At 43.4% G+C, this 12,527-nt stretch overlaps 1 protein-coding gene across 1 annotated transcript in view; it reads left to right on the top strand.

Annotated features, from left to right (window-relative positions):
• txnrd2.2 (thioredoxin reductase 2, tandem duplicate 2) overlaps positions 1–4,125 on the top strand; it is a 23,778-nt gene extending 19,653 nt beyond the window's left edge. Inside the window, exons 15-17 of the mRNA XM_063898255.1 lie at positions 651–722; positions 1,105–1,202; positions 1,886–4,125. Of these exons, the coding sequence (XP_063754325.1) occupies positions 651–722; positions 1,105–1,202; positions 1,886–2,009 (294 nt within the window). The 3' untranslated portion in view covers positions 2,010–4,125. The remainder of the gene's footprint in view (positions 1–650; positions 723–1,104; positions 1,203–1,885) is intronic.
• Positions 4,126–12,527: the final 8,402 nt, after the last annotated feature.

Raw genomic sequence — 12,527 nt, 5'->3', positions numbered from 1 at the left:
CCTGAGTACGTGAGCACTGTGCCAGATGCTCGCCAACACCTGCAGGAGGCCGTGGATAAACGGTTTGGGCGGAGAGGCGGGGCTGCCGGCTGTGAGTGGCAGGCGAGCAGGAGGCCTGATGGAGGTGTGTGTGGGGCGATGACAGCAGCGCTTAGATCTGAGGAGGAGCCGCAGCACCGGCCCCCCGACAGCTGCACGGCCCTCACAACCTGTGCCGGCACGTCTGAATAAAACACACACCTCATACTCGTCTTCAGCGAGGGGTTAGGAATCAATCAGCGTCACAAGCAAGCATCGATACTCTCGTTCAGACACAGTGGTTGGAATAAGTGTTTCAGGAAAACGATGAACTGATCTCATGTTCAGAACACCTACAGATTTTTACGGTGTAGATATTTACTTTAATATATTACAACATTATGCAGTATTTTATTAGTTATTAGTTTTACTATCTAGTACAAATGGAACATTCATCTTTAACGCAATAAGCTATTAAGTTTCTCTTAATACCTTGCTCAATATACACGAGAAGAGATCATGACAGCTGCTGACATCCCATAATGTGCAAAAGGAAAAAGATTACATTTAGTTATAGATTTGAAGACCACAATAATACAATCTATAAAGTGTCTGCTGTCTTCTGTCTGTAGGTGTACCACGCTTTCTACAAGCCTCTGGAATTCTCTGTTGCAGAGCGCGATGCCAGCCAGTGTTACCTAAAGGTAAAGTTAGACTGCAGAGCGAAACGTCACAGGGATGGGTTTTTAGTTTGCATGTTATACACTTTATAATAGAAACTGCTGTTTGAAGGGTTGAACAACAATCCTGACCATTTTTCATTTGTCCATCTGTCCAACACTTTTTTCTTTGCATTTTAGGGGTCATTTAACACTATCAGCCTGAAAGAATCCACTGTACTTTATTCCTGTACTCTCTCTTTTAAATACTATAGTTTTATGTTTCAATTGTATGTGTGTTAACGCTTCTGTCAAGTAACTTTAATGCAGCTCTGGGATCTACATGCTCTATGATTATTTTGCAGCTACAGCTAAGAGCAGATGAAGCTTCAGCTCTGTGTTTAAATGCAGTGTTTTACTTCCTCAGGTGGTGTGTGAGCGGGAGGGAGACCAGAAGATCCTGGGTCTGCACTTCACCGGTCCGAACGCCGGAGAGGTCACGCAGGGCTTCGCTCTGGGCCTCCAGTAAGTTTCATACATCCTGGATTTTATTTAGGCAACATTTTGGCTCTTTGGTACAACCCTCCAAGTAATTATGGAGTCGAGTTGATTTGTATTTGAGTCAGCAAGATGAATGGAATATTTATCCAGGTTTTGGATGATTTCTTCTCCGTCAAAACTCATGCATTCAGTAGGACAAACATTTCAGTTTATTTCCTACAACGAATCTGACATTAAAATGTAAGACACCAATAAAAATAAAGTTCTCAGTTAGTGAACTTTGACTTTTAGATGGGGAACTCTAACTTTCCTTGCTGTATAATGGGATGAGTAAATTAGTAAAATGCACCACTGAGTGAGCAGATTAGGATGCCATTTTTGCAAAGCTTGTCATAATATAAAAAACGTATAAAACTTTAATACCTAGTGACATAGTCTGTGATCAGAAATGTGCCTGACTAGTTATTACTCCCATAAGCCTTTACAAAAGACCCGAAACTACTTGTCTTTTAGTCCACTTATAGCAAACTCTACCCTTTTTTGGCATTATAAATATGTAAACTACTAGAATTAATTAAACTTGACTACAAGAAGTGGTATACACTATAAAACTGCTCTAATGAAACTATTCAAACTGTCTCATATGACCGTTATCAGTCATGAGAGTGAGAATCAGCAACTTGAAGGCCCTCCCTGTGTGTCTTCAGGTGTGGAGCCACATATTCCCACCTGCTGCAGACGGTAGGCATCCACCCGACCTGCGCCGAGGAGCTGACCAAGGTCAACATCACCAAGCGGTCCGGCCTGGACGCCACGGTAACGGGCTGCTGAGGTTAAGCGCCTCGGCCTCTGAACAGTAAGAGCTTGCAGGGTCCCTCAGTAGGAAGAATTTAGCCTCCTCTCTCCTCCTCTTCCTCTTCCTCCTTTTTATCTGGTTCACAGTCTCCTCATTGGCCGGATCATAACGCAGGTTAGTGTCACCATCTTGTGAACACCATGATTATCCCAAGTGTTACTGAGGGTTAAAGATCAGGTTAGTAAGAGCCGCGTCTCTAAAAATAAACAGTCTCATCCATCAGGATTAAGGCCGTGCTCGGGGGTTCTGCTCGACTCGTACGAGAACCGAACCCTTTTTTTTGAATATATATTCTGCAAATATTGTTGTTTCTCCGGCTGTACTTCCTGTCCATTAGTCTTGGCGGTGACACATACCATACACCCCCGCAGCCCCACCCCCCCAGCCAACATGACACTGATGGATGGCCCCGGGGCCGACGCTGCAGCGACACCGCCTCGTTTCCCATGGACACACACAAACAGTCACTGGGCCGCCTGTCAGTCAGACGCCCGGTCCGGGAGCCTCGGCTTGTTCAGGGCCCGGCAGACTCCTTCCTCTTCCTCCTCTGCCCTTCTCCATCCACATGCATGGAAATAATAGAGTGGGAATACACTCATCTCTACCTGTTGAGCTCTGTACTACCCAGACTCACCCAAAGGTGGCACTATTGCCTTCCGATTCCCCCCCCCCGTTTCTTCTCAGCCATGAATGTAAGGCAGGATAAAGTAGAAACTGGATAAAACATACGCTTAGGTTGCACATTTAATCCCTTTAATCCCTGACAAAAAAAGATTCGTGGAAGAAAAGCACTTCATTGGTGCCAAACTGATAAGGGTTATCTGTTGTGTATTTCCATGGCTGGCAGGTTGGGCCTAAAGAGTCATCACCCCTGCAGATAAGGCGAGTTGTTTATATCAATAAAGCAGTAATAGGCCCCCACAGTTTGCACAAATGTTCCACCCGATGGATATGCATGACATCTTGGGTTTATTAAGTAGAATGAGGAGGAGGAGGGCTGTCAATAACGTGGGTTGCTGCAGAAACCGAGGAGGCCGCTGGGCGTCGTTTATTTTTATTTGAAGTCTAATCTGCCCGCTCTGATTAATGATTTCGATGAGGGGAGTGACAGTGTGCCAGGAGATGGAGAGAGGAGAAGGAGAAGGGGAGAGGTACCAGGTTTATTTGGGCCTGGGCCAGAGGAGAGAGAGAGAGCTGGGAAGGGAAGAGGGGTAAGGGGGGGATTCCTGTGTGCTCTGTTCAGGGCCGAGGTGCTGACTGAAGGACCCTGACCTCCGCTCAGCAGGAACAGCTTGACTCTATCACTCGGAGCACGGAGGGCTCACATGCTGGGCCTCGGAGTGGAGGCGGAGGCGGAGGGTATGATGGCTATGGGAAGGACGGAGCCAACCAACACAAGACGGAGCGGTAGCAGCGTGTTTGCCCAGGGTAATTGAGTCTGTGTTGCCGTGCTTAACGAGCCACTTCAGAGACCTCGGGGTGGGCACACAGCAACACGAGGGAAGCGATCGAGGCCATCGGAGTAACTGTAATGTCTGTTTGCTTTTTACCCTCCACTTCCCCTCTGTGTTTTCTCACAGCTCTATGCAGAGTGTGCTGAAAAACCTGGAAACATTGACTTTAATTAAATGTATAATGTAAGTTAGACTGTATGAGGTTAGTTGGAAACAATAATATTAAGTTTAAAGAACTTAATATTATTGCTTTCAGCTAACCTAATATAGTTATGTGAAATCATTGACATAGAATATTTAATTAGCGTCTGCTCACACGCACAAAATGAACCACTTTTATTTATGATATTGTCTAATTTAAACGACCTTTGTCATTGTAGTCACTCCAGGCCCGAGATATGAGCAGTTAGCCTCCGCTGTGCCCCATGTGGGGGGGGGGTCAGGGTTCAACTTTCAGGGCGGTCAGCTTATGATGGCCCGCACTAAAACCCAAAACTGGGGAGTGCAGGCCTGATGTCACCTGACCGCCAACTTTAGTGTAAATAGAGATGTGTAATTTTCCATTAAAGCTTTGACATCATTTATATGTAAAATAATATCAATTTGGAGTGTCTATTAAAGTAATGATGTCCACTGATTGAGTGTTTTATTTCTCTGTACTGTGTATACGTGTATGAATGTAATATTTACATACGGCATTTGTGTGTGTGTAAAGTTATTTTCCAATGTGCTGTTTTCAGTTCCTGAAATTCTGAAAAAGTGCAGGAAAAAAAGGGAAACAGTTTATTAAATTGGCTTAGTTACTAACACATAATACATTACTAACCCTAACCCTACATTTCATTTAGCTCACACTTTCATCATTAGTGTCAAATAGTGCGCTAAGAACTACAATATTACTCCCAAGTCTGTAGAGTCAATATGAAATCAAAGCTAGTGACAGGTTAGCCTAGCTTAGCATAAGGACAACAAACGTTCTACTGCTGTTAGCTTGATATTTACCATACTGACTATCAGTATCAATCATTTCCTCTATCTCTCAGCAGGAAAACAATAGTGTATATATATAAATTTAGGAGAACATCATACTTGATTCCGTACATTAAATGATGCTTGGTTTGATTTGCTTTGTGAAGGACTTTGCATTAGAAACATCTGCTGTTTTAAAAGAGCAAAAGACCAAGATTTTTAAACTCAAACATGTTCTTTAAAAAATGATTAAATTTCCTGCAGTTTATATAAGAGCATCCAAGAAACAAACAGTGCCAAAGTAAATAAGCATTTTCTCCCACAATATGCTTCAGTCTCGTATTAAGCGGTGTCACGAGGGGTGGTCACACTCTGACCCGGACTCGTCTCTGCTGACAGGCCGCTCTGCTATGCAGCCCTGTCAATCAACCCTGTGGACCAACAATGGCAGAAATTCCACTGTGTTTGTTTGGTTAAGGACAGAGCTCTCCGAAACCCCTGAACCTCCTCAGGATCCACAGCAGCCTTGCTCACCCTGAGAGCCAAGCCGGTGTCACTCCTAACCCAGACAGTGGGAGTAAAGTTCACCCGCCATCTCAAGAATACCCAGTCCCATTAAGCAATTGTGTCTCTTCTGTCCCTCCACAATGGAGCAAACAGGCTAAATCCACCTTGAAATGCACTTAGTAGAACATGTCAACATGTCAGGGTGCGCTGGGTGCTACGCTCGGGCTTAATCCGGCCCATTGAATGCTGACAGTTGTCTGTGAGTCAGACATTCACAAAGTCTTTGTCATTTCAGGTCTTGAGCCCCTTGCAGCCACGCTGGAAGAGCAGAAGCCTCACGTTAAAACACACACGACCCCGCCGCCGGAGCGAAAGCCTCAGGAGGAGGAGAAACCGATACATACCTTGTGTAAACATCGGCGCAAAAATAACGCAAGGAACAGAAAAGGCTCAACCTATGCGAGGATTATCCCTCAGAAATGAATAGGGGCCAATTATGACTGCTCTGTTGTACTGCCAGTATCTGGCTCAAGAGCTGTCATCCTGAGATGCCTGCAGGGCCGGGACGGGACGGGGTGCGGTGGATGGGGAGGGGGTCCTCAGGAGGCTTCAAGTAGAGAAAAAAAGAGGCCCTCAGACTGGTAAGCTCAAGGTGAGTCTCCCAACTAGATTTTTTCGCTTTCTCCCTCATCTGGCCTCCCAAGTTCAAGACAATTAGCTCAAAGAACTCGCTCTAAGCCTAATGGTAGGCTCACAAAAACAACCACGAGAACAAGGGTGTTGAGACGCTTTTAATTTCCAATGACATACAAATTAAACCAGTTTACAGACAGCACTGTCTTCTTGGTCTGAAGACATATTTTCACCTTGACGATTGTCTGGAGTCTGAATACTCCCCTTCAGGAATGTCAAGGTCGTTTCCCAGACTTTGATTTTGCTACAACTGTTGCTCCATAAAAGGATTTAGTCATGGAGATTCAGTCGGCTTCCTTCCTGACCTCACATTCAACCGCAAACATTGAGAAAAGGTACGTCAGCTCTTTTCACAGTGTTGGTAGCCCAGTTGAGGTGAGGGCCTGTGAAATGAGCTTATCTGACCCCTGATAAGAACAGAATACCCTCAGGAATGATCTAAATGCAATACACATGGCTGCTGCAGCGTCCTTTATCTCAGGGGAAGTGGGTGTGTGAAAAGGAGCTAGATGTAGCTCTGTGGCAAAGTCTGTCCGATCTCGACCGATCCACAACACACCCTTTCATAGCACACCAGAGCCTGTGGCCAATGGTATAAAAGCATGTCCTACATCGTCTAGCTTGTGGTTGTGATCCCCAGACGTCACTAAGAGAGCAATTACGATCAGCAACCTCAACTCCTAAATCATTTAGTCAGGTCTTTTGCCACACAGGAAGCTGTTTTACTACCTCTGGAAGCTGCAAAGAGATTTATCGAGCTGATGTTTGATGACGCCGTAGAACAAAGAGGTGGTGTTTGTGTGCGTATGCATGCCAAACCATGCACGATGGGACAATCGTCTGCATGCAGAAGCACAACACTTTACACCCTGGTGTTTGGATTTAAACAAGACATGTCTGGTGCTTATTATTGGACATGCATGAATTATAATTATGTTATTGTGCTTAAAACATCCTCCTTGCTATTGTCTCTTTGATCGGCTACACTTTGTTCATTAAGAATGATGACATGTAAATATACTGCTCAATTATTTCCAGAGTAATATTTATAAAACCATCCTTAATCTGCTGTGATCAGATTAAATCTAGAAGGGTAAACAATGACTCACCTTGCCTCAGACAGGTAATAAAACATCAGCAACAGCAAAGAGGAAGTCTAGTGTGGTTTTGTTGTTGGTTGTGATACTGTGAAAAGCTGTGTCAATGTTTTCAGATGGTTGTCTGTCTTTTAGCTAGCTAGCTGTGTGACTGTACGTTGGTTTGATGCTAGGTTTGTCCCACAGATAGAATAGATAGAATCGGAGGATGAAACCCTCTTTATTGTCACATACAGAGGTGTCCGGTGCCTTGCTCAAGGGCACCACAGCAGGGCCTAGGAGGTGAACTGGGACCTCTCCAAGTAGCAGTCCACTTTCCATATTTCAAGTCTGTTCGGGGACTTGAACCGGCAACCCTACGATTCCCAGTCCAAGCCCCTACTGACTGAGTCACTGCTGGAGTTAAAATACTTCGACAACATCGCAATTGTAGGCCATCAAATTTATTTGCCGGCATTCATTGTTCCAAGAGGATGAATACTTTCAAATATGGAGATTCTCTGACTTTTCCTCAAGCTTATAACTTGTGAAATTCTAGTGTCTGATGTATTGCCATTAAAGTTAGAACACACTCATGTCTCCTTCACGATTATTTCTTATGTGTGTGAGGTGTTAATACATTCGATATACGAAGGTTTCCTCGGAAGGAGCTTTGAAGAACATCCAAAACAGTGTTTGAGTCCGCCACATTTATTGTTGAACTGGTTAAGCCTGGAGGGATGAGCCTGCTTATTTGATAATCGTTTTCTCTGAAACTAAAAATATGATGCAGTGTTTGATTACACACTCATTAATAATTTATAGCTTTTGAAACCCTGGTATTGACGGAGATAATCTGCTTAACAAGCCCCTGCACAGAAAATAACAAGCTACTACTTAACATTTCCTTAAGGTTTTGCCAGACACTATAGCACAGCAGCGGTATCAACACCATCTTGACAGTTTCCTCTGACTGTGTCTGCTCTGGGGCTCTGGTGTTATCAGTGTGAGTCACATCACATAAATCAAAGTCTCTTCCACTGCCACGATGGCTTCCCACTCTGCAGCCAAAACATCTGGCTGGAGATGTGAGGAACAGCCTGGGCTGAGCATGCAACTGAAAGAGTTTGCAATCCCTGCAGACGAACCCCTACATAAACACGCACGTTTTAAGAAGTCGCACCCACAGGCTGAGCTGCAGAGACCGTCTTCTTATGTGATGCAGACGGACTGCATGCAGGACTCGCCCTCTGGCTGCTGTCGATGCTTCTCTGATTGATTCTGTCTTTCCTGTTTAGCCATTGAAACACACACACACACACACACACACACACACACATACACACACACACACACACCCACACACACACACACACACACACACACACACACACACACACACACACACACACACACACACACACACACACACATTCTCCATGCAGTGGGTATCGGCTAGCTTCGCTGCTTCTAGAGCTCACAGATATGCCTGCGTGTGTTTATTTGTTGGTCACTGATCTGATGAGAGATGGCTTGCACGGTATGTGTTGTGTGTGTGTGTGTGTTGGGGGGGCAGGTGGGAATGTGAATGCGTGGGTGTGTCCGCAACGTGAGCTCTCGTGTGTTTAGAAGTCCACACACACACACACACACACACACACACACACACACACACACACACACACACACACACACACACACACACACACACACACTGCATGTTTGAATGGCATGGTGTGGGTGCACTGCGAGCCTGCTTTCAGTACACATTAACGTTCCCTAAAAATAAAGCCGAGGAGCGCTATACCTACTCCGGCTTTCCAAAACAAATTTTCACATGGTTGTGTAACAGGAGTGTCACTGTCACAGCCAGACATCGGTACACACGCAGACACACACACACACACACACACACACACACACACACACACACACACACACACACACACACACACACACACACACACACAGACCAGTGTATATATAACCTGCTCAGTAATTAGCCTTGAGTTGTAACCTTTGGCCTTAATGTCATCCCGTATGACAAATGAAGTATCAGCAGCCACATGAAGAGTGGTTATAACTGTATGCGAGGCGTCTGCTGGAAGAGGAGACCTGGCATGCGTCTCACTGATCTGGGATCTCTGCAGCCAATGGCATTTTTAGACCTTCTTAATTCTCGGCTCTCCAGTCAGCCAGTCGGTCTCTGGTGCCAGTTTTACAAAGATGGCGTACGAGCTTTAGATGATTATGAAGCCTACACACTGCAGAGAAGTGGAGCTTGTACAAAAACTGGAGCCCTTTGATCCCTAACCAACAAACTGTTGGCATGCAGCAAGCATTACCAAAATAAAAATGTAAAAAGTTCAATGCCAAACCCTTTTTCAAATTGGATTTAAAAAAGGCTAGCCACACATATATGGCTGTAGAACAATTCAAAGTCAGCATATTGATATTTTAAGGAATACTTTTTCTTATTAACTTATTCTTGCAGTCTCAAGTCTGCTATAAATCTAAACCCAGAGTCAGGAGGGTATTAGCTAAGTTTAGCTTAGCTTAAAACTGGTAGCTTTCTCTAAAGTTAGAAAATACAAGATCAGTTGACTTTATTACCTATTTATGGTGTGTTCATATTAATGATTTAATTAAGTGTAATGTTTGTACATTTGTATGTAATCTGTTTTGTGTTTTTGCTGTGCTCCCCTGCGATTCATTATGCTAGGCTAAGCTAATGGTTATTAGCATTATCTTTCTAAGCTTAATATCTGTCTCTCTGCAAAAAGTGTTTGGGCAAAAATATCAAAAATAATCCTTCGTCCCATCTTTTTTGTTGCATGCAAAAGATAGATAGGAATGAAATAAAACATGACTCGTACTTTTTAAGATAAAAATGTAAATGTATGAGTGCGACATCAACTGTCTATAAAACCCTATAGGTGCCGTAGACAACAGTTGAGTTACATTTGACAATCACAATTTCAGAGTTTGATAATTAAGAACGAATGTGGACCTTAGAAAATAGCTGTCATGCCAAATTGATTCACCACATTATGCATTTTGCGGTATAAAAGAGGCTAATTGGTGACTATGATACTCTTTTAAATGCTTACCGGTGACTTAGAGGCCCTGAGTGTAAGATTAGGAGTTTTTAAATAATGACTCATCCTTGCCTGCCATTCTCAGTGGACATGATGAGAAAAAGCTTAACGATTCAAGAGGAGTTTCCAGAAGAACTGATAAGAGTATTAACTTTAAACACTGGTTTCCTCCCTGTTCCTAGGGAGGATGGTTTAGTCGTGCTGATAGTGCCAATGTGTTCTTCCTGCTACACACTGATTCGTTAAAAGTGTGTTTTGTTCTACGCCTCGAAGTGACGGGGAGGCCAGTCACTCCTCGCCCTCCCTGAGATCTCTCCATTCACACCTGCAGAGATGCCAAATGAAAACACGAGCAGGGGAGGCTTCACCATCATATGTTATGATACCTGCACATTCAACACAGACTCCCAGACACACTATCTTCTCTCTCTGTTCTGATAACTTAATGCATACTCTTCCACTGACACGTAGGCTAATAAGGGAGATATTGAGCTGCAAATAAAAATGTAGTAGTGTAATTGGGACCTTGAGGGGACAAATTATCCTGTTTGGTGATGTTTTCTAAAAATTCAATATGTTTACACTGTTAGTTGCTATAGCACCAAGGACATTACAACAAAAAGTGAACAGGTGGTTCAATAGAAATAACAATATAATCACATGAGGCCGGGGATGTAATCTAACCGCTGTAGTCATTTACAAAAAAGTTGAAGATAAACTAGTTAGAAATCAATGATAGCTTCAACAAAGGTTTGAAAATCACCCTCTTAACATGAACAAACAAATAGATTTGAAGTACATTTTACCAGAATAAGAAACATGTTGTGTTACAAATGAAGCCAAAAAGGCTCATAATAAAAATGTGTTTTCTAAAATCAAGTAAGATTTATTTCTTGAAACAAGAGGATTGTCTCTGACTCAACAAGATGACCCACTGAATTGTCATTTCATACGTTATTATGTCTTATATCAAGTGTAAAGACAGATTCTGACTAGATATTAGACAAATATACTTTGCAAGATTTCAAGTTTTTATAGTGTGTGTCTATTTACTTCCTAGCTGAGAGTTAGATGACAAGATGGAAAGCCTAACATTCTCATGTCTTTATCATAAAGCTGAAGACTGAGCTAAGAGAAGGTTGGCGTAGCTCAGCTGAACTTAGCTTAGTAGGGAACTGCTAACTTGGCTATGTCAAAAGCTACACAATCTTCCAAACAGCACTTTCAGCAATAACTAATTAACTCATTTTTATCTGTAAAAATAAACTGTGTAAAATACAATTTAGATAGAGCAAGTCCCGCTCTTTACCTTAGTTATGCTAAGCTAAGCTACCTGCTGTTGAACTTCTCATGATAACTCTTATCATGAGAGTCAGCAAATGAACTGTATTGTCCAACTGTTCCTTTAACACTTTTTTTTTGTTGCTTTAATGCCCTGCTTTTCTATTTCTATTGAAGGACTTTCCTTGGACTTGTTTAGGACTTGGTCTAGTGTTCCCCCCTGGACTTTTCGTTCCGCAGTGTACAGTGCCGTCCTGTACCTCTCCATGATGAGAGAGGAGTCTGGTGAATGAGCAGCAGCAGACTGCATCGTAGCACTTCCATCTATTTCTATCCGTCCGTTGTCTGACTGCTGCTCACACTGACCCGCAGCCTTTCTAATTTGGTGATGAGCTGTAAAGTGACCTGCCTGCCCCCACGGTGGAGAGGCTGGAGCGTGAGTGGGATTCCAGGGCTTTCCTTTCCTCGCAGTCTCTCTTATAGGTTGGATGGATGATACTGTATACACACACCCCACCCTCTCCTCCTCAGGCCCACTGCGAGATCGAGGCTCTATCTTTTAAGTGCACCCTGGCATTGTCCTGGACACCCTCCGTGCCCCTGCGTAAAATGAGATGCCAGGAATAATTGATGGCGATGCAGGCCATGGTATCTGTCCAGGCAGGGCAGCGGACACTTTCTCCAACCTCCTGCTGAGGGGTTACCGTCCTGCCACCTCCATTTAAACTAATTGGTTTCAACTCACTGCTGCTCTACAATCGAGACTCACCTGTTCCATGTGTGTCACTAAGTGCTTATATATTTCATCTAGCTCATTAGTTAATTAGATAATTATTCTGCACTCTCAATCCCAGATATTGAATTTCTCATAAAGTAGAATTGTTGCATTTCTAAAAGGTGCATGTTACATTTAATATATACTCAGGCCAAAATATTGGTATGTTTCCCTCCCTGCTTTTTAAAGTTGAACAAGAGCCATCCCTGATTTCTTTTTTTGCTGCTGGAGATTATTTAGGTTCCTCCCATTGAGCCAGCTGTACTCCTTATTGTTTCATTTCAGAGTGCAGGGGCACTGTCAGACTCTAATCCACAGAAGAGGTTTAAAACACTCTGGTTTCATCTAATCTTCCAGCTCAGACCTATCCGAGCTTGAAACCCGCTTTCTCCATGATAGGAATGGACAAATAAAGGTCTCTCCCAGCTCTCCCATGAAAGGAGTCTGTGTGCTCTGTGGATTAAGGCCCTGTGTTTTCTCTGTATCCCGTTCTCCATTAGGCTGAAAAGGATGAAAAAAATAAAGACTCCCCTGTTCTTGCAGTTTTGTAAGGCTTTGCAAGTTTTATAGTTATCACTCAGTTTTTATGTGTTTTTTTCCAGTATTTAGAGGTACGTTTTAGGAACAGAAGGAATTTAAA

This window comes from Eleginops maclovinus, chromosome 12 (genome assembly GCF_036324505.1).
Source record: "Eleginops maclovinus isolate JMC-PN-2008 ecotype Puerto Natales chromosome 12, JC_Emac_rtc_rv5, whole genome shotgun sequence".
NCBI lineage: Eukaryota > Metazoa > Chordata > Actinopteri > Perciformes > Eleginopidae > Eleginops > Eleginops maclovinus.
Note: the sequence above shows the minus strand (reverse complement) of the source record. Positions and strands in the feature narration are given on the sequence as shown.